The sequence below is a fragment of the Liolophura sinensis genome, chromosome 2 (genome assembly GCF_032854445.1).
Source record: "Liolophura sinensis isolate JHLJ2023 chromosome 2, CUHK_Ljap_v2, whole genome shotgun sequence".
In the NCBI taxonomy this organism is placed as follows: domain Eukaryota; kingdom Metazoa; phylum Mollusca; class Polyplacophora; order Chitonida; family Chitonidae; genus Liolophura; species Liolophura sinensis.
This window is the reverse complement of record NC_088296.1, coordinates 24,073,037-24,098,384: the sequence shown is the minus strand read 5'-3', so window position 1 is coordinate 24,098,384 and position 25,348 is coordinate 24,073,037. Positions and strand designations below refer to the sequence as shown.

The following is a 25,348-nucleotide window of genomic DNA, read 5'->3' as shown; positions in this document are numbered from 1 at the left end:
TGTCGTCTTCATTATGACCTACTATCAACCAGTTTTTCTTCTGTACAACAACACTAAGGTAGACCACACAGTTCTCTCCCTTTTAAAAAAGAAAAAAAGGTTGTTTCCAATTGTTTCTGCGTCCTTAAACAATGTACAACTGTTACATCTCCTATTACAAGAGGTGGACAATTTGTTATCTCCTTTCTAAAAGAGGTGGGCATTAACACCCTGTACTGTCTACATGTGCATCTCATATACCTCAAACTGAAACGAAACAGAACCTTTATGACCTCATAGTCTACAGGAGAGTTCATGCATGCTGATTATCTCAAAGGATGTACTTGTATTACCGCCATTTCAAAAGATCTAACACACCCTTACATAATAAATGTATGCCAAAAATGTTTGCCTTCCAAACAGGCTTCTTTCACACTTCCTGGCTTGAAAGAGGGGGTTGATATTAATGGACACACACACAGAATGCACCAACTGGAGACAGTTTTTCAAAAATGACCAGGTCATTAAAAACTTGACCAACCACGTGTGTGTGAGCAGCAGATGACCAATCACGTGTGTATCTGAGCAGCAGAAGAGTCATCCATCCAAAACTAAGCGTGTATCATGAAGACACCAAAAAAAAATACGCACATTCTATCAGCACAAAGCTGGGATACATGCATGTTACAGCAATGCTGATTGGTCAATTCCAAAGATGATTTACATATGTGTGACACATTTCTTCCTCACAAATTAGGAATACCATCTCAGCTGCACATTTCAGCCAGCCAATCAGATTACAAGCTCAAGGTATTGTCAAGGTGATTTGGTCTAAGATGAGCAAGTTTTGAGTGTTCATATTGGAAAAGAGGAACCCACACATTTCCTCATGTCTGATTACTTTGTGCTTTGGTCAAAACCCCCCACACATCATTTACAGTATACAGGAACTAGCCCCTTGAATGAGCAACACTTGTCCAGTTCTCAGATCGCACACTGTACATTTCTCAGATCGCCCACTGTAGAGTTCTCAGATCGCACATTGGTCCAGTTCTCAGACCGCACACTGTACAGTTCTCAGACCATACTTGTGCAATTCTCAGATTGCACACTGTACAGTTCTCAGATCGCACACTGTACAGTTCTCAGACAGCACACTGTACAGTTCTCAGACCATACTTGTGCAATTCTCAGACCACACTTGTGCAGTTCTCAGATCGCCCACTGTACAGTTCTCAGATCGCACACTGTACAGTTCTCAGATTGCATACCATACAGTTCTCAGACCACACTTGTGCAATTCTCAGATCGCACACTTGTCCAGTTGTCAGATCGCATACTGTATAGTTCTCAGACCACACTTATGCAATTCTCAGATCGCACGCTTGTCCAGTTCTCAGATCACACACTGTACAGTTCTCAGATCGCACACTTGTTCAGTTCTCAGATCGCACACTTTATACACAGATCTGGAAGATTATTATCTTTTCCACAGTTGCTTAGCAACTTCAGCCATGCTGGCACCATTTGATTTCAGTAGAAATTTCATCTTGTACAAATCATCAACAGATCTTGACTGTGTGCTTCGAGCAGACATTCGTGCTAATTTGTTGATCAAGGAGGCCCTCTGAACTTCCAACCACATGTCGAATGCTTGTTCTTGGGCATTAGAGTTCATAATGTCTTCTAGCGCCTTCATCTCTGGTCCCCAGAGACTGAATTCCAAGACGGCACGTGCGATGGACAGACACTCTGTGTGCTCCTGATGAAGCAGTTCCGTCACACGGTCCATGGCTGACTCAAATCGCGGCGGAAACTTCTGCTCAATGCATGTGAATGATAGGATCATCTCCTGCATGATACGTTTCGCGTTTCCGCAAATGCTGTCGTCTGGCGATCCGTTTTCATGTGCCTTCAATTTGGGCCAAATGCTGATGAACTTTCCCGACATGCCAATTGCAGAGACAATGTTCATATCCTGTAGCCCAATGTTTGACAGCGAATACCCGCGCTCCAATGCAAACAAGAACGCACGGAAGCACTGAACTAGCACGAAGACAAAATGCTGGTAGTAGTCATCACTCGTCACTTGCATGCTCTCCTGAAGAGAGTAGAAATAATCGTTGAGAAACTCGTAGGTATGGTAGCGTGTCACCACAATGTGAACTTTGACCCTTCCACCTTGATCCTGATTGGTCATTTCCCGGGGCAGCTTCCAGACCTGAAGGAGACTCTCTGAGAGGAACTTCACTGGAATGTTGTCTGTGAACGCTGCGAGGATGTTTAACCAGTTAACGTGTGCCAAGGCTTGTGAATTCTCGTGCTGAGATTTAGGGAATATCTGAATAAAACAGAAGAGAAAATATATAGAAAATAGGTGTTACAAACAAAACAAAAAGAAAAACAAAAAAAAAATAAATAAAAAATAAAAAAATGAACCATTATGATTCTGTTTCCGATTACAATATTTCAGTTTTACAATGTGAAGACATAATCATAATGAACACCAAACCCGTCAAAAACAAAATTCCCCCTCATATTACCCCTATGACTACTTAGTCACATTTGCATCTATAAGGCCATCATAAAAAATATATCTGTAAGCAGCATAAACTCAATTACCCTTCAAAAAAAGAGCCCTATGGTTTTTATAGGGCTACTGGTAGATATATATATTTTTTTTTTGGCACATTTTGTCAAAAAAATTCCCACTGACTTTTATCTTTTTTTTCTGATAGGGTTGTGTTTTCCCCAACAAAGAATTTTTTAAGGATTGCCTGAAAGGTTTGTAATGCGAATTTTGTTTCCTAATTTATGCAGATGAAAGGGTTATACGGGTGAACACTGCATATGTTACAGTATATATTCATATGAATATATAATAACAAATGTCCAAAAATAAATGTATACGAATATTTATTATTTTAATCGGTGTATGAAAACTTGTATATATGAATATTAAATGTAAATGTAAAATACATGTATGCCTCTCCTCATTATAACAGTTTGTATATTTATCTATTTTACGCCATACTCGAGAATATTTCACTTATACGACATTGGCCAGCATTATGGTAGGAGTTGACTGGACATAGCCCAACAGAAACCCACGACAATCTGCAGGTTGCTGACAGACCTTCCCGCGTACGACGGGAGAGGAAGCCAAAATGAGCTGGACTTGAACTCACAGCATATACATTGGTGAGGGCTTCTGGGTCATTATGCAAATCTGTGTATGAAAACTTTGATAATTCACTTATGTCACAGCGGCCAGCATAACGGTGGGAGGAAACCAGACCGAGCCCGGGTGAAACCCACAACAATCCACAGGCTGCATGAACTGAGCTTGAATTCAAAGTCATCACAGTGCTGAGATGTTTCTGGGTCACTGTGCTGGGCTCGCATGCTAACCACTCAGCCACACTGGCTTGTACACAGTTCATTAAAACACAGATTCAATGTGACACTGTCATAAATGTATCCCCCAAATCTTATATGTGCACATGTATGTGTTATACATGTTATAGCATGCAAAATCAGAACATCACCACCATCACTTTCTGCTTTTAGGTCACGATATTGGAAACTGTTTCTACTTGCTCAAGGATTGTTATAGACATGACAGAGGGCCTTTGGGCAGTTACAATGTACCAGTTTCATTCATGAATGTCGCAGGCTACCAGGGACCATTACACCTCGCACAACACACACACACACACCGCTTACGACATGGTCACAAATTTGTCCCCAACAACAGCGTTGTAACGAGGCAGAGCTGCATACATTACTTACCATGAGTTGGAATATGGTTGTATCAGACTTGAGCTCCGGGAGAGTAGCTTGGTACACAACACATTTGTTTGATGCAAACAGAGGACTGTCTGAACACAGTCGAAAGTGAGTCCAGCGAAGCGTCCCTCGAACAACAGGATTGTTGTTCAACAGATCCGACTCTGTGTCTTTTAAAATCTCTTGCAAGGATTCAAAATTTGCACCTGTGATCTTGTTGAAGTTTTCCCGCAAGCACTCCAGCGAATAGTTCTTGGAGGCACATCCAGGACGGTTCATTGCCACATACTGCTCAACCGTCGATTTCCTCACTGCCGTTGGTTTGGCAAGAACCTGTGGTTTCCGTCTGGGAACAGGCTTGGGCCTCCCTTGGCCCGGTGGTCCTGTGGCCGGTGGAGGCCCAGTGGCTGGTGGAGGCCCTTGAAGTGGGAAAGAATTTGGGCCGGCGATTTCGGGGCTAAGTTTCTCTCCGCACTTTGTCCTTGGTGCCGGGCGTGGTAAAGTCTGGCTTCTTATTGCTGGTTTGGGCGTGCCTTCACGGGATGACGGTTGTGAGGGGGGTCTCTCATTGACGACATGAGGCATCTCAGCTATGATTGCCTCACGAACAGTTTCTTGCACCATCGCTGGTGACGATGTCTGCTTCTGGAGTTCTGGTTTGGGTTTGGTTTTGTTTGGTTTGATCTTTATCTCTGGATAGAGCTCTTCACGTTTTACATCGCCGTTCGGAATTTCCTCGTAGATTGGCTGTGATGCCAAAAAGAGTTCTCTCTCTTCTTCCAACGACAACACTTTCTTTGGAGATTCGACTTTCTCTTCCTTTTGCACAGCAGCCTGCGTTACGGTCGCCCCTTGTTCTCCCGCTGAGGCAACCACGGGCTCCAAATACCCCTCTAAACTCATGCTCATTGACTGACTGCGTGGACCAATCGGCTCGTACAAATTTTCCAAAGACCCCAGCGGAGACAAAGATGGAGGTTCTGGTGGGTCGTCATAACTACGCTTACTTCCGATGGACCCTGACCCACTGTCTTGAGAACTGGATCCGCCTAGATAAAAAAAATATATAATGTATAAAGGTCAATCTGATTTATTTATTTATTTGATCGGAGCTTTACACCACACTCAAGAATATTTCATTTATACAATGTCAGCATATGTTATGGTGGGAGTGCTGCCTCAGCGGAACGCCATGCTGAAGACACCAGACAAGACGTCCCACCCTATCACATTATACTGACACCAGACATGACGCCCCACCCGGTCACATTATACTGACACCGAGCCAACCGATACTTGTCCTAGTGTATTTCACCTAGCATTTTAGCATTTTTCAAGTGACAAATTTTGCTTGATTCATCCACTCTGATTATAAGGTTACTTAAAATTTATTTTGTGAAGTTTCATTTTCTTAAAACTATGGTGTTTGCAACATATGTTTCATTTGCAGAACTTATGTGCTTCTGAAAGAGCATTATTACAAAACTTTACATGTAGGTGAAATACAGTATTCCTCTTTAAAATGTCTGAAGTAAAGTATAATATCTTAGGTATGACTCCATTCAGGGTTGAACCTGGGCTCTACTGTTTACAACGCACCCCAATTTTTCTAATTTTTCAACTGCCTCAGCAACCAATGTTTTGTAAAATTCTGAGAAAACTATGGGGTATAGAGAAATAATTTGCGTAGTTTTACGAAGCTTGCATCTTTAATAACACAAGCAAGTCATTCTTACAGGTAGCATTATTTTCATAAGAAGTGTATGCATAAACTTCCATTGAAAAAAGTGCTTCAGAGGTTGAAAATTTACAGTAGATGCTCTATCCACAATGCCATAGCTGCCAGTGAATCAATGCTGTAGACGCGAGTTTACCTGACGCATACGAGCTGTCATCTCCGAGGGTGATCGTGTTCCGCCGGGTCACCGCCTTAGTCGTGCTATTCGTGGAGGTCATGCCCTGGATAAGCTAATCAATGAGGCCACGAAGGTACAAGTTAGCCAGTACATAAAAGGTAATACACATAGGCTTATTTTCATTATTTTATTTAATGAAGATATCATTCACTATATAATGGCAATCATAGAAAACTTGCTGAGCTAATTGTCCGCACAATGTCGTAAATATTTACCACTAGCGAAAAATTACAAATACTTGCCACTGGTGGACAGATAAATACACATGCTGTACTTCTCAGCTCGTATTGCAGGGATATACGATTGTCTCAATAGATAGTACGATAAATTTTTTCACGTGAATCATTGTGAACTCTTTTGAACATGAAGGCGCAAGTAGGTCACTGACTGGTACACTGCTACATTTACACTGGCCAGTTTTATAGATTCGTTTTATGAACTCTTTGAACAAGTGGTGTAACGAATTATTTTTAAAGTCAGTTGTACAGTTTACAAGAGATTGTACGTGTAGTCATGATCCGTTTGAGCGAGTGGGCACAGGGTGCTCTGCAACACAGTGATATAGGCGAAAATTAATTTGAACACGTGTAGTCATGACAGTTACAATCATTTTAAGCCCACTATCCCTTACTGGAACATGGCCTGGTTCACTTCAGTTTGTACTACTCTAATTTTTGTACATCATCATCATCACTGTACTTACGATTGGTCCAGAGATGTCAGACCTGTCTATCTTCTTTGTCTCTGCGGGTAGGGACGACTCTGTAATCGACTTGGCCCTCTTCACAGATGCCTTCACAGGGCCCGGGGGAGGCGGTGCTGGGGGGCGGGATTTCCGTGGACCTCCGATCCTTCCCAGAATGCTCCGCCTACCTTTCTGACAAGGCAGTTCGATTTTCTCACATACACGTGACTCCCAAGGTGGAAGGTAAAGCTCCTGGTCCTGAACAGCAGGGGGAGGGGCCGGGGGCATGCTGGTTGGTCTGTCGTCATGGTGACCATCTTTCTTCACCTCATTGGTCGAGGGTGTTGGAGACTTTGGTGACGTTGGAGGCTCTGGGGCAGGAAGTTTCTTTGACTCAATGGATTTTGCCGCCTTCCCAGGTTTACCTTCCATGCCGCCCTTGCTCAGACGTAGCTCCAGCTCTTTGGCAAACAGAGGATTTTTGGTTTCCAAGGCTTTGGATGCTGTCACAGGTCTTGGTGCTTCACGCTTTGTCGGGCTCTTGACTCTGCGACGCACCTGTGATATGTCTGGAGATTTCTGGCTTTGTTTTGAAGTGTCGAGTTTGAAATCTCTACGACAACCGTCACCACTGCGCTTTGGAGATGCTAACCCTCTTTTGGGATTGTCGTCTTTCTTGAGGGAAGAATGTCCCGGGTTTGATGTGGTAGGAAAAGAGGTCAAACTCATAGACATAATTTCCGGAATCTTATTGTCTTCAAAATTCACTGATTTCGACATACACGCAGGAATGTCAGGTTCAGTGGTAGACTTATCTACCTTTGCTTCGCCCTCTTGTTGACTAAACTCGTCTTGGTTTTTTCCATATATTTCCTCCATGATATCACTAATGGCATATTTCATTGGAGTAGGCGACACTTTTGGTTTTGTTGGATTCGTAACTTTGCCATTTTTGGTATCAGATGATTCTAGCACATCGTCTGTAGAAGACTCAGCCAAGGAAACCTGGTCACCATTTGTTTCGTCTGCCACAGCGTTCTTATCTACAAATTTGATTGTGTCCTCCATGGCTGTAACAGTGATAGTCTCACCATTGCCTTCGCTTTCTTTCCCTCTGCGGAGAAATTTTGAGAAAAATGACATCAATCCGCTCTTTCGAGCTTCGTTATTTGCCTTGGAGGACAATTTGGGTGAATCCAGGTCACGGGGTTCTGCCTGAACATCTTCTTCTGGAGCCTCTTCGTCTTCAGGTGTTGGTGATGTTGGCCTTGAGGAGTTTGGAATCATTCCCACTTTGACGAATCTGAATGTGGGATCTGGTGTCTGTGACGTCACCTTATTTGGAGATTTCACAGGCTCTCCTGGGGGTTCCGGAGGTGGGGAATTCGGGGGTTGCGGCGCAGGGCGTTTTCCCTTCAAGTTTTGCTTGTTCAAGTCTAGATTAGCTGCAATGGATGCCATTTTGGCTTCAAATGCATGTGATTTGCCTTTAGAAGCCCTTCCTGAATCTGTCCGCTGGAATGCTTCCTCCTGACTAGAAGTGGCGTCAGTTGGTCCCTTGGCTGGTTGAGTATTTGCGCTGGTTTCAGCCTCCGTCATGGATTCCGTCATGACTGACCCACGCTTGGCTGCTTTTGGCACGTGTTCGGGTTTGGGGCTTTTCTGAGGGGTACCTTCCTCGCTGTGTTTAGTCACGGTTTCAGGTTCCGTCTCTTCGTCCTTCCAGACTTCATCCAGGAGCTTTATGGCAGCCTTCAGTTCTGCATCATTTGATTTGTCGCTCAGCATTTGCAAAGTTATGGACATTTCAGCCTGAGGCTCCGCCCCCGTGCTTGATTCCTTCCGAGAGCGTCTTCCTAACGTTCCCGACTCACTGACATTGTCATGTTCAGAAGAGCAATTACTTGATACAGAGACGGCGTCTCCAGCCAAAGACGATCGGGCAGGGGACGTTCGCTCTGAGGAACGCCGCGACCTTGTCGGCGCCGGGGTGGAGGGTAACTCCGGGGGTGGGTAAGATTCTGGAACCTCCCCCGATGACACATCCACAATACCATACGGTTTGACAACAGGCTCTGGATTTATATCCACAACTTTGTATGCTGACGCCACGCGCGGTTTCTTATCCTTCTTAACTTTGAACGCTTCCACAGGAACATCAACATCTGAAACCGAAGACGTTCTGGACGACGCCAGCGACTCAACCCTTGCACCAGTGGCATCCAGAGCAGGGGAAACTTCTCGACTTGATGAAGGGGACTTGTAGCCCTCCGGAGGTTCCGAGGACAAGCGACTCACTCTGTTTGACGACACTTCTGTCTCTGAGGAGCACCTTTCTGTCTGTCCCTCACCGAACACATCTTCCAGCGATGCTCGAAGCTGTGACTTCTTCGCCAGTGGATATGTTCCAACTTTCAACTTCCCTGAATCACAATCCTTTAACGCAGGGAATCTGTCAGGTTTCCATAGCGACTCCAATTCGGCATCCTCAAATTCTTTGCTTGCAACTCGTTTCATTTTTTCTTCCAATGGGGAATCCATTTTAAGATTTTTAACATCAGCATTCCAGCGCGTGTTTTCTAAGGAGAGCAATGAAAACTGTTTTTCCTCTTCCGTCAAGCAAGTATCATTGTCTCCTGCTGAAACTGACCCAGATTCACTTCCTTCCTCTGGAGGTTCATTATCTTCACCTCCATTGTAGCCAATAATCTCAGGGTCGTTCTCAAGGAAGATAACTTTAGCACTTTTTACCATTTTCTTCGGCGATTTCTTCAGAGCACTTTTTGGTTCTGAAGAATCATTACCCTCATTTTTTCCAGGTTCAGGTTTTGCTTTGGATGACTGAGATTCAGGCTTTTTTGATGACACTTTTGATTTTTCTGATGAAGATTTAACGGAAGCCTTCTCACTTTGTTCGATTATCCTTTTATCAGGCTGTCTTAATCCATTTTTAGTCAAACCTGCCAATGGTTGTTTGCCGGCATTGTCTTTTGCTTTTTTCAAGTTTTCTGAGCTTCGTTGACGGGGTGTTGGTTCAGACTTGTGAGTGCCGTCCTTACTCGTCTCCACAGACTTTTTTTCAGATTTTGCCAAAGTCTGGGAATTCTGGGACTTGACATTCCCTGAGGATTGTTTGTCCGCACTAGGAGACATCTTCTTGCTGATACTTAAGGCGGATGAAGACGTAACTTTACCATCTGGAGGCTGGGTAATGGAAGTCCGCTTTGCTTTGGTCGGAACAGGCTTACCTCCCTTAGTGCCGCCATCTTTGCTGGCTGTGTGTTCTGCTCTGGACCTCTGACAGTTTTTGCACAGATCTTTCTTCCATGCGTTCTCCGAAAATTCTCCGCAAACGGTTGACATCTCAGCGACTGATTCTTGAGACTTCCCCATTCATCGTCTGAACTAAAACACAGCAAGGGAGGTAACTAGGGTTAGTTGTGAAGTCTGAAAGACTGTATTTACATAGACATATTTACCACAGATAAATGTCAGAGTATTAAATAAGTTGCACAGCTTTAAAATTCTGCTATGGTATGTCATACAGTCTGAAAAAACAAGTAAACCAGTCTGAAAAATAACAAAATATAAAAAAAAAAAAAACATACATTGTCATTAAGACAAACCAGAACAAGATTATAAAGTGATCTGGATCCTAGAGCAGCTCTAGATTTGCACCTGAAAACCAGGGGCAATTAAACCACTAGAGGCTCAATGCCAACACCTGCGGTCTGAAAACAGCGTTGGAATACTGTGGGACATGTGCTTACATCAAATCACCCACTGTTATAGTGGTAACAGTTATAGTTACTGGTTAACATTTAATGACACAAACTGGTGACGTCAGGCAATGAAATATTCTGGCTCCCACCTTGTTCGCACCACATTATTTTCAAAATTAGACCACCTGTCTCTCCAGCTGTTCCGCTGGGCTGAAGCACATCAATGACTACGCTACATGCTGTTCCGCTGGGCTGAAGCACACCAATGACTACGTTACATGCTGTTCCGCTGGGCTGAAGCACACCAATGACTACGCTACATGCTGTTCCGCTGGGCTAAAGCACACCAATGACTACACTACATGCTGTTCCTCTGGGCTAAAGCACACGAATGACTACGCTACATGCTGTTCCGCGGGGCTGAAGCACACGAATGACTACGCTACATGCTGTTCCGCTGGGCTGAAGCACAAAAATGACTACGCTACATGCTGTTCCGCTGGGCTGAAGCACACGAATGACTATGCTACATGCTGTTCCGCTGGGCTGAAGCACACGAATGACTACGCTACATGCTGTTCCGTGGGGCTGAAGCACACGAATGACTATGCTACATGCTGTTCCGCGGGGCTGAAGCACACGAATGACTACGCTACATGCTGTTCCGCGGGGCTGAAGCACACGAATGACTACGCTACATGCACACGGGAAATATTTATCGGAACATATGAAAGACCACTTCACACTTTTCCTTAAGATCTCTTTGAGACTTACAAGCAAACTCGCTGTTTGAAATGTGAAAGAGTTGTTTAAAATGGAGAGTTCATGTTCTTGTTTCCAAAAATTTAAACACATTTACATGTACATGCAAAGCACCTGATTTCAAGATAAAAAATAAAATCTCTGTATCTTCTTCATACCAAGCTTTGTACACATAAACTTATTATATAAGAAAAACTTATAAAACTTATATTCTGGCTAAAATCTAAATATACTTGTACATCAAAGCTTGGCTAATGCTCCCCTGCTTGCTTGCTTGCTTGCTTGCTTGCTTCCAGCATCCCCAGAATCAATCCAACCATTAAGGCTCTGGGAGACTGATTGGGACTCCCAGCTACTCTGATCTCCACAATATTAACTTAGTAAGCAAGACAGTACTTGGGGTTTAACGTCGTACTTAACAATTTTTCAGTCGTATGATGACAAAGGAGTCCTTAGAGTGCACGTGATGTGCCTCCTTGTTGTAGGACGGATTTTCACCATTCTTTTATCTAATGTTGCTTCACTGAGACGACTTACAGAAGGCAAGCAAACTGCCCTGCCTGAGCCATTATACTGCTACGGGTCAACCAGTCGTTGCACTATCCCCTTCATGCTGAATGCCGAGGGAGGAAGTTACAACAGGTTGCTGCCAGACCTTGTCATGTTCGACCAGAGAGTAAGCCAGCATGAGCTGGACTTGAACTGACAGTGAATGGTGAGAAGCTCTGGAGTCACTGTGCCGTGCGGGCGTGCTAGCCTCCACGGCCACGAAGGCCCCACTTTTTACTTACATGATTACAGTCAGTTTTATGGCTGGTGAGACGTTACTGCATGCCAAGGAGAAAACAGCTGACCTCTAGCAAGCTACTGACGAAGTCTTGCATGCGCAACATACAGATACATGTTGCACTGCTTGTAAAACAAGTGATCCTTAACGAGCGATAAGACTCCAGAAACAGTTACACAACAGCACGTCAACCGCCCATTGTCAGTACGGCCCCATGAAGGGCGAGGAAGGGACTTACTGCTGTAACTGACATTCGTCATTACCACATAATCAATATTTATGTCTACATGATGTCCAGAGTTGAATTATTCATCACATTGATGTAAGCACCTGGACACCACCTAGAAACACTGAATTATTACTCTCATTTAAAATGTATCATCCAGAATTGGCTCATCAATAAAATACGGCCTTTAGTTCTTAGTTCAGAATTAGGCGAATTAACATACGACATATCTAGATAGATGGACATTTTAAGGATTACACAAGGTTTTCCACCAATGTTATATTCATTTGTCACATGTGGTTAAGTTTGTCAGTAACTTGCCAATGGTCAGTGGTTTATTCACTGGACACTTTCGCTTCTTCCACCAGTAAAAGGTACGGTGTGAGGCAATGATCTAATAAATAAACATGAATCCAAATAGATCACAGAGAAGAAATGAATCTGGGTTTTTCACAATGACCAGGTGATGATAAATACCATGGAGCTAAATGTGCGAAATGTTGATTTTTGTTGATTTCTAAAGTTTGAAGTACTACTAGACAATGAAACTATCCTATTTGAAGGTTAGGCACATTTTGATTACCTTTTCCAGAAAAAAATTATTGCCTAAAAGCTATTTTTTTTCCAAAGAGTGTGCTGATGACCGGCTCAGAGAAGCAACAACATCACTTCTAAACTACGAATGCACATCAGTTGAGCATTATTTAACGTCTTACTTAAATTTACATCAAAGAAAACAAAGATACAATGGAAGTCAGCTCTCTGGATGGACACTGTAATAAACTGACTTTTGCCAGGGCATGTACACGCATGTAATTGATGGACTCTCTTCCATGTGGCCTACAGATTTGCACCCCATACTGGACGCAGGGATTTCCACGTCGAATCGGAGAAGGAACTCAAAATGTATCCAGCAGAATGAAAGCAATTATGTCACAGTTATTATTGGTTGAAATGGTTGGAGTTTCCACAGCACGACACAGCAAGAAGAACATCATGGACTGATAGTCTGAGAAGTTACTGTATGGACGTTTGTACGTCATAAGTGAGTTTTTCTAACCGCCACACAGTTTCCGTTTAGGCTTACCCTAAATGAGCTAAACTTCCTCCTTCAAAAGTGCAGTTTTTGAGGCAAGTAAATGAAATGAAATACTATTTTTGCTGCTGAAACTTACAATTTCCCAGTAGAATATCATCCCATGTTCCAAGCAACCTTCAAACCACTTTTTTAAAATCAATAGAACATTCAAATTTAGGGTCATTCAGGGTAGGGTGCTTCTTCTTGGACATGAAAAATTATAGCTAAAAGTCTTGCCATAATCTGCACTTGTTCAACCCATGAACATCATGAAAAAAAAAAGGAATTTCAAGTGCATGTGCACCAATCCACGATGAACTTTTCCTAAATGAAGAATTTGAGGAATTACAGAACTGTATTTCACCTAAAATTCAGCATGTTTCAGGTGGTATATTTTGCTTAATTGATTTTGATTGATTCGTCCACTTTACACACCCACTTAAGACTTTTTTTTTTTTTGAATTATGTTTAATTTCTTATCAGAAAAACTTGAGTAATGAGTTCAAAAGTATCATCTAAAGAAAACAGAAAGTACATTTTTACACACTAAACTCTTTGTGAGATACAGCAGAGTCTGAACCAATAGATGTTATTTTTTGGTGCTGAAACTTACAGCTTTCCAGTAGAATATCATCTCGTTCCAATCAAAACCTCAGAACTCTCACACTCTGCAAAAATGGGCAAGTTAGTCATGAAAGAAATTTAGGGTATCCCAGGAAACATACATGTAGCTAGAACACCCTTCTGAGAATACAGCTTTCATTATGTGACGTTTATTTGCCTCGAAAAATGCACTTTTGTGCCTGAAATTTTAGGACATTTAGGGCATATACTACAACTACAGACCCACTGTTGTTATTGTCTGGGGTTAGTCTGGGGAGTCTGTCCCAGTAGACTTTACCCCTACAGCTACAGCTAACCCTACACACATGATCTGTAGTACCCCATTTATCAACCATCTGCCTTAGATTCCCACTCCTAAACCCTCAGGGAGTGGGTGGGAAAGGGGAGTGGGGTGGGGGTGGGGGTGATATTGGGCTCTGAGTAAGACTTTCACAAAAGCAAGCATTAAACAGACAGGTACATTTATAAAACAAACTGTCACAGGTTTATTTGTCACAGGTATTGGTTGTCACCTTACCAATGCTAAATTAAGATAAACATCCAGCTAAAAAATGCAAAACGATTTCACATCTCATAATTTTGTTATTTTTTCCCCTATATTCATCTAAATGGAGAATTTATTTCTCTTAAATTTTTGACCGAAGAAAATCTTTTCACATTAAAATAATTCATGATTATGGGAAAGAAGTGAAAAAAGATTGGCAGAAATTAAATGGATTGGAACCACAGGCAGCTAGATACAATGTCCACTGGGGCTTGTGTGAAGACCACTGAAAAGAAAATAAACATTGCTCTGAGGCAGCAGTGCTGGGCTACATGTATAGCTGCCGAAGACAGTCATTCCAGTGATTCGTTCTGCACGCTCTGCACGAATCCTATGCTGAACAGTAAAATAGGAACAAAAAAAGAGAAAGGAATGTTCTGGACTTGAACCCTAGAGTGCCAGGCATCATTTACAATGGGCCTTGTACTGAAGAGTAGCATAGGATTAGGGGGATTTGATCTTCTGCTAACAGAGAATATGACAGAAAGAATACACAGTTGCAAAGATGGTGTATGAGAACAAGAGTCAGACAGAGTACATTGTTGCATAGTTGGTGTATGAGAACAAAATCCAGAAAGAGTACATTGTTGCAAAGTTGGTGTATGAGAACAAAAGACAGAAAGAACATTTTGTTGCAAAGCTGGTGTATGAGAACAAAAGACAGAAAGAACATTTTGTAGCAAATTTGGTGTATGAGAACAAAAGACAGAAAGAATACATAGCTGTAAAGTTGGTGTATGAGAACAAAAGACAGAAAGATTACATTGTGGTAAAGTTGGTGTATGTGGACAAAGGACAGAAAGAATACATTGTGGCAAAGTTGGTGTATGAGAACAAAGGACAGAAAGAATACATTGTTGCAAAGTTGGTGTATGTGGACAAAGGAGAGAAAGAATACGTTGTTGCAAAGTTGGTGTATGAGAACAAAAGACAGAAAGAATACATTGTTGCAAAGTTGGTGTATGTGGACAAAGGAGAGAAAGAATATGTTGTTGCAAAGTTGGTGTATGAGAACAAAAGACAGAAAGAATACATTGTTGCAAAGTTGGTGGATGAGAACAAAAGACAGAAAGAATACATTGTGGAAAAGTTGGTGTATGAGAACAAAGGACAGAAAGAATACATTGTTGCAAAATTGGTGTATGTGGATAAAAGACAGAAAGAATACATTGTGGCAAAGTTGGTGTGGAGGAGGAGGACAAAGGACAGAAAGAATACATTGTGGCAAAGTTGGTGTTGAGGAGGACAAAGCACAGAAAGAATACATTGTGGCAAAGTTGGTGTGGAGGACAAAGGAAAGAAAGAATATATTGTTGCATAGTTAATGCCCATAAACTGCAGTGACAAGTTCCATGCAGTCTTGCATAAAGCTTGTATGTTAAATTAATTATGAAGAAAAATCAAAGGATTTCTGAAAAGTTTTTTTGCAATTAAGTGAAAACCACAACTCGACCAGGAAAAATTCTAGGTATTCTCAGAAATGTTTTCGTTTGATACAACTGTGCGGTTTTTAAGAGTTGACCTACTTTTGAGCTAATTTCATTGGTTAGTTACTGCTAAATAATTAGACCATAAATCATTCATTCACTCAAAGAATTAAAGCAATGGATAATTTAAAAAGCAGAGGATATTTCTACAGGGTATCATTACTAGGAGTGTACATGTATAATCCCAGCAATGAAAAGTCCAGCCTTTCTCTCAACAGACCTGACCCTGTACAGCTGTGCCTATGTAATCCTACACACAGTAATTAGTAGCTGGCCTACTGACCATCTGGTTTTGATTCCTGCCCCTTAACACTTGTGTAGAGAGAAATGCCCTGGCTCCAGGGTGGTAGGACAGGATGGTGGTGGGTGACTGATGAAGATTGGGCTGGGTGAGGTGGGGGTTGGGGGTGGGGTCCTGGTAGAGTTGTTGGGGGGCAGGAGAGTAAAGCAGAGGATGGCATGAGGCTTGTACATGATGTGCATTGATTTCATATGGGACTTGATCATTCAATCTTGGTCAGCAGACCTGACTCCACAGCATACAGAACTGGCAACTCTTATAAAGATGGCATTTCCTATGGGACTTGGTCCATGTAGCTGCAGTTGTAATTACATACAAAACACAGTGTGTGCATGTATATATGAATACTTCGCTTTTCCCTACTGTCCCTGTGACCAAATATTTTGGAACATTTCGAGAGGACTATGGGGTGAACAGAAACAATCTACACAGCTTTATGAAGCTTACATCTTTAATGACACAAACATATCATTTTAGGCATGATTTACATGATAACTGTATGTATAAATTCCACTGTAAAAACTTTAGCGGCTGGAATGGTGGAAGATTTACAGTATGTATAGTACAAGGTATGGCCTGACTACAGTAATGTGTACTTTTGATGTATAAACTTTTTGCAACACCTAATCCTAAATCTAAATCTAAATACAGTGAGTGAGTGCTTAAGGTTTAACGTCATACTCAACAATATTTCAGTCATATGATGATGGAGTTCTTGAGTACATGTAATGTGTCTTCTTGTTGCAGGAGGGATTTCCACCGCTCTTTTATCTAGTGCAGCTTCACTGAGATGACTTACCCAAGGCAAGCAACCCACCCCACCTGAGCTATTATGCTATACAAGTCAACCAGTCATTGTACTATCCCCTTCACGCCAAGCAAAGAGGTTACAACTTCTTCTATTAAGATCTTAGGAGTGACCCAGGATTGACCCTGGATCTACCACTCCTGAAGCAGACACTCTACCAACTGAGCCATCCAGCCAGTCTCATCTAAGTACATAGGTTATTTATTAGTTTCCATATGTGAAAGAAAACTGTTTTTCAAGAATTTTCAAAGACAAATGTGTATACATATCTAATATGTTTCCTCACTTTCTTGGATGGTTCAGTGTGAAGGTAAAAACTAACCTAAAATGTGGACATTAATGAATACCACTTCAGCAGGTTATTTACTGATCCATTCTGCAATGTGATCTTTTACACTGAACAGTGAAGTACTTGATTTCCTCATCTTTTTTACATATGAAAGAACAACTTTCAGTGCAATTTATGCACATTTTTAATTTGATTTTGGAGACAAAACTACATTGACTGGATTAGCCAGTGTCAGGGCTTCACAAGAAGTATAATTTTATCAGTCTCCACAGAATAATAATTCCAGCCTTCAGGATATGCTGGAATAAACACCTTGCACACCTGCGAAAAGGTTGAAGAATTACGGTAATCCAAATTACAACTCTTTGAAATCCCTTAAAACCAAGACAATTTAGGTGTTTTCATGGATTTAAGACACAAATGGGAAACCCGTTAACCTAAAACATGCCCTCTGGTACATCTTCAAGAATTCACAGGGAGGGGTTAAACTGTACAGTATGTAGTAATCATGTCATGACAGTGCCCCCCCCCCACCAACTCTTCCCCCCCCCCCCCACCCCTGTCATGTGGCTAGCAACTACCCCTCTGCTGCCAGAGCTCTACTCCCAGGGGACTATCACCCCCCTCATCTCCAACCCACACTGTCATTATCAGCCCCATTTGGCTAGCTGGCACAACCTCAGCTCACTGTACATATATGTAGATCTTCCTAAAGATGCCTACTGAAGCCCTCTTCATTTTGGTTATTGTTTCAGCACATAAACAGACCCACACATTTATTTATTTGTTTATTTGATTGGTGTATTACACTGGTGCTCAAGAATATTTCACTTATACCACGGTCAGCCAGCATTATGGTGGACGGAAACCGGGCAAAGCCTGGGGGAAACCCATGACCATCCGCAGGTTGCTGAAAGACCTTCTCACTTACAGCCAGAGAGGAAGCCAGCATGAGCTGGACTTGAGCTCACAGCAACCCGGTGAGAGGCTCCTGGGTCATTACACTGCGCTAGTGAGCTAACCAACGGAGCCATGGAGGCCCCTGCACACATTTAAATGTTCACGATTTTGGTCAGTGTTTCAAGAACAGGCTACACACATTTAACTGATTTTGGTTATTATGTTTCTGTTAAAAGATGCACACATTTAAATGTATATATTGGTTAACACATATGCATTATTCTGGTTAACACATTCGCATTATTCTGGTTAACACATTTGCATTATTCTGGTTAACACATTTGCATTATTCTGGTTAACACATTTGCATTATTCTGGTTAACACATTTGCATTATTCTGGTTAACACATTTGCATTTCAGAATAAGCTTGCACACATTTAAATGTTCATTTTTGTTAGTATTTTAATATAACGGCTGTGCATATTGAAAAGTTTACATATATGAGGTGTCACTGTCTATACTGATTTTCACTTTGACTAGTGCCTTTATCTTTTGGTTTACTTTCTAATATCTTAAAGAAGGTCAGGTTTATATGCCCTGCTCCTTTCACAGTTTAGAACAGTGTGAGATAAAGTCAGCCCAAGGCCAGGTTTGAACCCTTACTTCACGAGTCTTAGTGACTGAAACGAAAATACCTTTAACCATTAGAACACAGTCCTATTCTCTCACAACTTTAATACACACTATATAGACATCAGCTTTCACCCAAGGCGATAGGAAACAGCAGTGCTGCAGCGTTGCCATGGTAACAAGGTGGTTTGTATTATCGCAAGCCCAAAGATGACAAATCTGCTGCCTTATTTCTGTCAGTGACAAAGCCTCTGACACATCCAGGGTGTTAAGAAAGATGTGGCACAAGAAAGGAGTGGTACCTTGAAAAAAAATATAAATAAAAGTATCACTCTTGTTTCCTCCACCTAAAACCGTAACAATTTACCGTGTTACAAGTGAAAATTTCTTCATTTCTGCCTTATATACAAATTAACAGATTAATTAAATAAGTAAATAAAGACTGCCCATACAGCAACAGAGTACGGACCTAGCTAGAACTCAATAGGGACATGGGCACAAGTGCACCTACATACATGCTTCAAAACTAGGGAATGGTCGGAATTTCCTGTGTCAATCTGACCAAATACACAGGATGTACCATGGTATAAGAGCAAGGGGCAACCCTTAGGATAGGCCTACATATACATGTCGCTACTGGTAAACGGAAGTATAAATTGAAACTGTTTTTAATTTCAAGCATTTGTGAAGATTTCTACTAAACTGTACATTGTATGTACTTACCAGTAAAACTATAGCATTTGTACATATCTGCTCCTACAGGTAGCTCCCTGGTAACACATATAGCAGAGATAGATACAACAGCTACTGCCCTGCTCAGAGGGCCTTGAAACTTGTTTTATAGAAGCTCTAGGCGCTGTCTGTTTTCTCTGTCTCACTCCACCTACATGTTTACATCCATATGTTGGTATGTGTGTCAACGGGGCCTTGATTCTGTCTGACAAGCTTATAGGAAATTCCACAAACTAATTAGCCAGAAAACGCCAAATATAATTTTTGGGTATTTATGATACACATGAATATTTACGAAACACATGAATATTCATTGTGAAAACCTACATGAACATTCGAATATGTAAACCACAGCCTAGAGTTCAAGTTATTAAAATGCTACCTGTTAATGCAGGCAGAGGATACGCAGGCATACATATATACATGCACTGTAACGAAGATTTAGAAACCACTGTAAACCTGGAATAAGCAGGGCCACAATGTAGTCACAATGTAGTCAACTAGATGTGGAGCCTTTGATCCATGGAGGGATACAAGTACTATTTGTACACAAAGTTGTGTTGTTTTTTTTTTTTTTCAGTGCAGTTTTTATTCTTCATGTATGTATCTGCATGTTCCATTTTTTTTTTCTTGTGTGTGTTTTCATTTTTTTCAAATCACGGGGGCAGGGGGTTCAGCCCTATGAAGCATGACATTACGTATAAGCTATATAAGTAATGTTTGTCTACATACATGTACGTATGCAAATCTATCTGACCGTGTGAACTTTAATTAGGAACAATGTTCCTCCAGCGCTGACACCTCCTGAACGTATACACTGACACCTCCTGAACGTATACACTGACACCTCCTGAACGTATACACGGACACCTCCTGAACGTATACACTGAAGGTCAATCACTTTTTAAGCACTGATAACTAGTTCATCATCACTGCTGGTTATAATGATAAAAAGTGTGATATATTCACAAGAGAGTTTAATACATGCTTATGTGCACAGGTACATGCACTTTTTTTATTTTTTTAATATTTCAGTGGGGGGGGAGGGGTGAATAAATTACATTTACTGTAATTCTCCAATATTTTCATATGCTGGCATGGTGTTGTTCCAAGCATATTCTGAGGGGATTATTCTGTGCAAACTGATAAAACTATACTTTTTTATGTAGCCCAAAAACAAATTATAAATGTGCATAAATTGCACTGACAGTTGTGCTTCCATATGCGAAAAGGTTGAGAAGTTAGGATTAAATCATTCTTTTTAAAACTTGTTTATAGATGTATACTACAGGTAGATGTAGGAAGAAGTCCATGCACATTTATTGAAACTCATTTACATGTCAAATTCTCATTAAAATGCATGTGGAGTTTATCCGTACCTACACGTATATGTCAGGATAAAAATTGGCCAATGTTATGAATAATGTATCACCTTTCAACGGCTTGGTTATCTCTACCTTCAAATTGTCCATCAACAATAGGGCACGTAAATAATACAGGCTATGAGACTGACCCCTGGGCAGGTAGACGGGGTATTTCATACCGGTGCATGTATACATTTCAATCCCTTTATTAAGTGGAATGCGGATGTGAATCTTGATCACCTGTACACCCAGGTATTTCACAGGTGTATAGTGTAGTTTACAATATCCCCGATGTACATGTGCATCTGACTAAGGGCTGCACCCTGAACCCTACATGTGTCTGCTCTCATAATTTCTACTGACACTTTTAATTCCGACCGCACAAATCCCCACCTTACAAATGAACCGACACTAACTCAAGAAAGTGATAAATGAAACAAAACCAAGTTTTCTATGATTTTCCTGTTTCTCATGGCTTTTCCATCAAGCAAATATCCCTCAGGTAGGAAAACTTGCTAGGGTAGGTCATCATCCCTACAGATTACACGTAGGTGAATATTCCTGTTTTTTTTTTTTATGCTCCGACGACATTTTAAAAATATTTACTCTGCTTGTAAAAGAAAAATTCAAGGCAGGGCAAATAACTCAGGAGCTTTTGACCAATGACTGGGCTTTGTCATAGAAGTGAAATATTCTTCAGCCCAGCGTAAAACACAATTCAAAGTTAAAAATTTAACCGCTATGACTTTACCTTTGCTAGATTTTCATACATTCCTCACAGACTGGTCTGCTCAATGCAAAAACGAACATCAATATCAAGATAGTACATGTACTCTTTCTCATTCAGCATGGAACAGAGTCAAGCATGGAACAGAGTCAAGCATGGAACAGAGTCAAGCATGAAGCACCAAACGATCCAAACTATAGCTTAAATCTGAGCTGATTTGCTCTTAGGTGCGTTATGTGAACAAAAGGGAATATCTCTACCAACAACTGCCATGGCTTCCTGCATATCAAACATGTCAACGGCAGCCGCGACTTCCGGCTAAGTCAGATCGAGTCTCTCAGAGGGTACTACATTACTCAAGCACCATGATGGAATGAGCGTCTCTGCAATCAATAAGCTGGCTCCACCGTCCACAGACATGGTTCATAGCTGCACCGCAAACCCACAGCAGATGCAGGAGTTACATGACCGGCTGCACGCGCCATGCATGTACCGGCACCACCTGCATTGAGGCCTTGTGGGCATGTTAACAATCACATGAACGGTGCAGCGTTAAGGCCAACTGCGGATAGCAATGCTGCGGGCCGCGGATCTGAAGGATGCACATGTGAGCTGTAACACGTGTCAGCTGCACAACTGCCATGTAGTCTGTAATCCTTGCACAAGTACCACAGAACAAGTAATACAGATGCCACTGGCAGTGGCTTCTTAACAGACACACGAGCATTCTGACACTAACTAAGTACTAACTTTAGGCCACATCAATTAACATTTTTGTTTTACACGCAGTTTTTTTTTCACAATGTCGGAGGAGTGTGTAAAAAATGAAAATCAAATTCAGAAATCAACTAATCTGTGGGAAATATAGAATGTCCCAGCAACAGTTCCTATTAAAGACATATTTATGCTATCAGAAAGCCTTGAAAACCCCAAAATCACCAAATAAAACCCCCATTAAGATCTGACACATAAAACAAAGGACTTTCAAGTTTATTTTTACTTGATTTGTGGAACATTTTCCCTGTCTCTAAATTTCTCTGTCCATATAAACTATAAATTTCACAGCCAACAAATCTCCCTACAAACCACAGCTGATAAATCCCAGTAAAATCACAATCACAACAACACTCACCTGAGTATTTACCGCACTCTCTACACATATACAACACCCAAGGGAATCTCCCTGACTGCTCTACAGACGCTGTACAATCCATTAACCCAGACAACCTTCCCTCTGTTAATGAATGATAATTACCTATAACGGTAGACTACTTCATTTACCAGTCAATATTCCACCCATACACATTTGTACTGCCAGGAATATACCTAATTCTTCACATTTTTTGAACATCTGTTCTGCTCTTTTTAGTGAATATGCATGCAATTGTATTTATTTATTTATTTATTTAAACACATAATTGGTGTTTTACGCCGTACTCAAGAATATTTCACTTATACTACGGCAGCCAGCATTATGGTGGGAGGAAACCGGGTAGAGCCCGGGGGAAACCCACGACCATCCGCAGGTTGCTGACAGACCTTCCCACGTACGGCCAGAGAGGCATGTAATTGTAACAAGAATAGTTAGTTTCTTTTTCTTTTTTTCACATGGTTAGTCCATCTAAAGGACAACATATTTATATCTTTACTTTTCAACAAAACTGGGAGAGAAGAATAGGTTATAGAGTGGATTACAGCAGATATATACAATTTTTCACCTGGTTTGGTGTGTAAAAATGCACTCTCACGTGTTCAAAAGGCCTAAAAAAAAAGATAATTTTGATGCTAACACGTAAGTTTTTCTACCGAGAGACTCCATCGATCTGATATACGGTTACGCTAGTTGACTGCCATGATATGGCTGACGTATCGCAGTGGTGGCATTAACCCGTAACGCTTCACTCATAATGGTCAATGTCACCGCACCCTACACATACCTGTCCTTTTTTACACAGGCCACGAGATTTGAGATATTCAATATTCGTCACCCGAAACGGCACACAGAAAACACAATACACAACCTTGAACAATTCATTCCAATATGAATTTTGATTGTAATGGCCAACGTTTCAGCCTCTGACAACTTGAGTTATCAACAAAAAAAAAAAAAAAAAAATCGAGGATTATTGATCATATTAAGCTTTACTGTTACCACCCCTATGAAATGGAATGGATTATTCCATTTCCTAGATGCCCATATTAATACAATTCTTCCAATATACCATGAGCTAAACCATTAACAAAAAAGGGGGGAGGCAGGCAGATAAAGCACAATAGCTGTTACAGCTGTATCATTCATGTGTTGTCTCATGAATATGGAAATTTGCTTGACATCTTTTTCACTCACAATCTGTGCTAAATCCCCCATGTTTACACATCATGTAGCAGAAACCCGGATCAATATTTCACCAAACCTTTGAACACGGGGAGACTGATTTCCATAACTGAAAAAATTGTAAAAAATATTAGAGTACACTGCCCTAACATTCAAGCTCGTTGTCAGCTGCAGGAAACTTTTTCTCCCATCAAACTACATGTAGCTACACTGCTCTGAGAAGTCATTATGCTCAATTTATTTACTAGATTGGTGTTTTACGCTGTACGTAAGAATATTTCACCTATACAATGGCGGCCAGTATTATGCTAGGAGGAAAGCAATCTGAGCCTGAAGGAAACCCACCCCCAAACACAAAATCTGCTGTACTCTCAAATGGGTCAAGTCTCCATCTGTAAAGATTTGTCAGACAAAATTGCAACACAAATATGTGAACACAACGCTGATTTAAATGCTAAAGACAACTTTTACTTCCCATGGGTATTTTTCCCCATACAGCTCTGACTTGACCTTCAAAAACGAGTATTACTCTCCAATACACAGGTGAAAATTACTCTCTAATACACAGGTGAAAATCCAGCTTTCATTCATGTTTAATATACTACTGCTAATACAAATTGAGGTACATGTACACTGCTGTACAGATACACACCAAGGTACACTGCTGTACACATACAGACCAAGGTACACTGCTGTACAGATACACACAGAGGTACACTACTATAAGAGATACAGACCAAGGTACACTGCTGTACAGATACAGACAAAGGTACACTGCTGTACAGATACACACCAAGGTACACTGCTGTACAGATATGGACCAAGGTGCACTGCTGTACAGATACACACAGAGGTACACTACTATAGAGATACAGACCAAGGTGCACTGCTGTACAAATACAGACAAAGGTACACTGCTGTACACATACAGACCAAGGTACATACATGTACCTACACTGTTTTACAGGTAGAGATACAATGATACATAACGGATCATAACAAGGTACACGCATTGCTGTAATAAGCCTGAAATTCACAGTCACAGTCTCTGATATATATGTATGGGTACAATTTGTACACTGTGACTCAGGTCTATAACTAATCACCACACCCCACCCAAGCCTCCCCAATACTGCCATAATCAGTGGTCAGAGCCAACAAAGTCATCTAATCCCAGCTCAGGGTAATAAACATCTGTGGGTGGGCCAACAAAATAAATACTTTATCACCAGGGTTACATAAAACGGGGGAGTACCAAATTACTTGACTGTTAGAGTAAACAAGTAATTATAACCCCTTATGACTGGAGCATTGTGATTTAACGGCACATAAATGTTCACCTGAAGTTAGATTGTCAAAAATGCACTTTCAGAAGCACATAAAGGCCTTGTAATGAAACTTTGAGGCCCCCCACTTCAGTTTTTCTGAGAAGAAATCAGTCTAATTTTACAAACACACACACACACACAAATCAACAAACAAGAGTACACTGAAAGTCACTGAAAGTCACTGAAAGTCACTGAAAGGCGAATGTAATAGTCAGAAGCAAGCACAATGTGTTGCTTGAAAAATGCCAATTTTCAGGTGAAATACATTAATACTCAATGTACAGCCTTGCAAAAGTGTCTCAGTCTCCAAACTTTGTGTCAGTGCATTTCTGTC

At 41.3% G+C, this 25,348-nt stretch overlaps 1 protein-coding gene across 1 annotated transcript in view; it reads right to left on the bottom strand.

The window, feature by feature from the left end:
- Positions 1–1,304: 1,304 nt before the first annotated feature.
- LOC135462593 (nascent polypeptide-associated complex subunit alpha, muscle-specific form-like) overlaps positions 1,305–25,348 on the bottom strand; it is a 35,800-nt gene continuing 11,756 nt past the window's right edge. Inside the window, exons 4-7 of the mRNA XM_064739817.1 lie at positions 6,388–9,774; positions 5,643–5,736; positions 3,772–4,817; positions 1,305–2,320 (exon numbers count right to left, since the gene is read on the bottom strand). Coding sequence (XP_064595887.1) covers positions 1,460–2,320; positions 3,772–4,817; positions 5,643–5,736; positions 6,388–9,762 — 5,376 coding nt within the window. The 5' untranslated portion in view covers positions 9,763–9,774 and the 3' untranslated portion in view covers positions 1,305–1,459. The remainder of the gene's footprint in view (positions 2,321–3,771; positions 4,818–5,642; positions 5,737–6,387; positions 9,775–25,348) is intronic.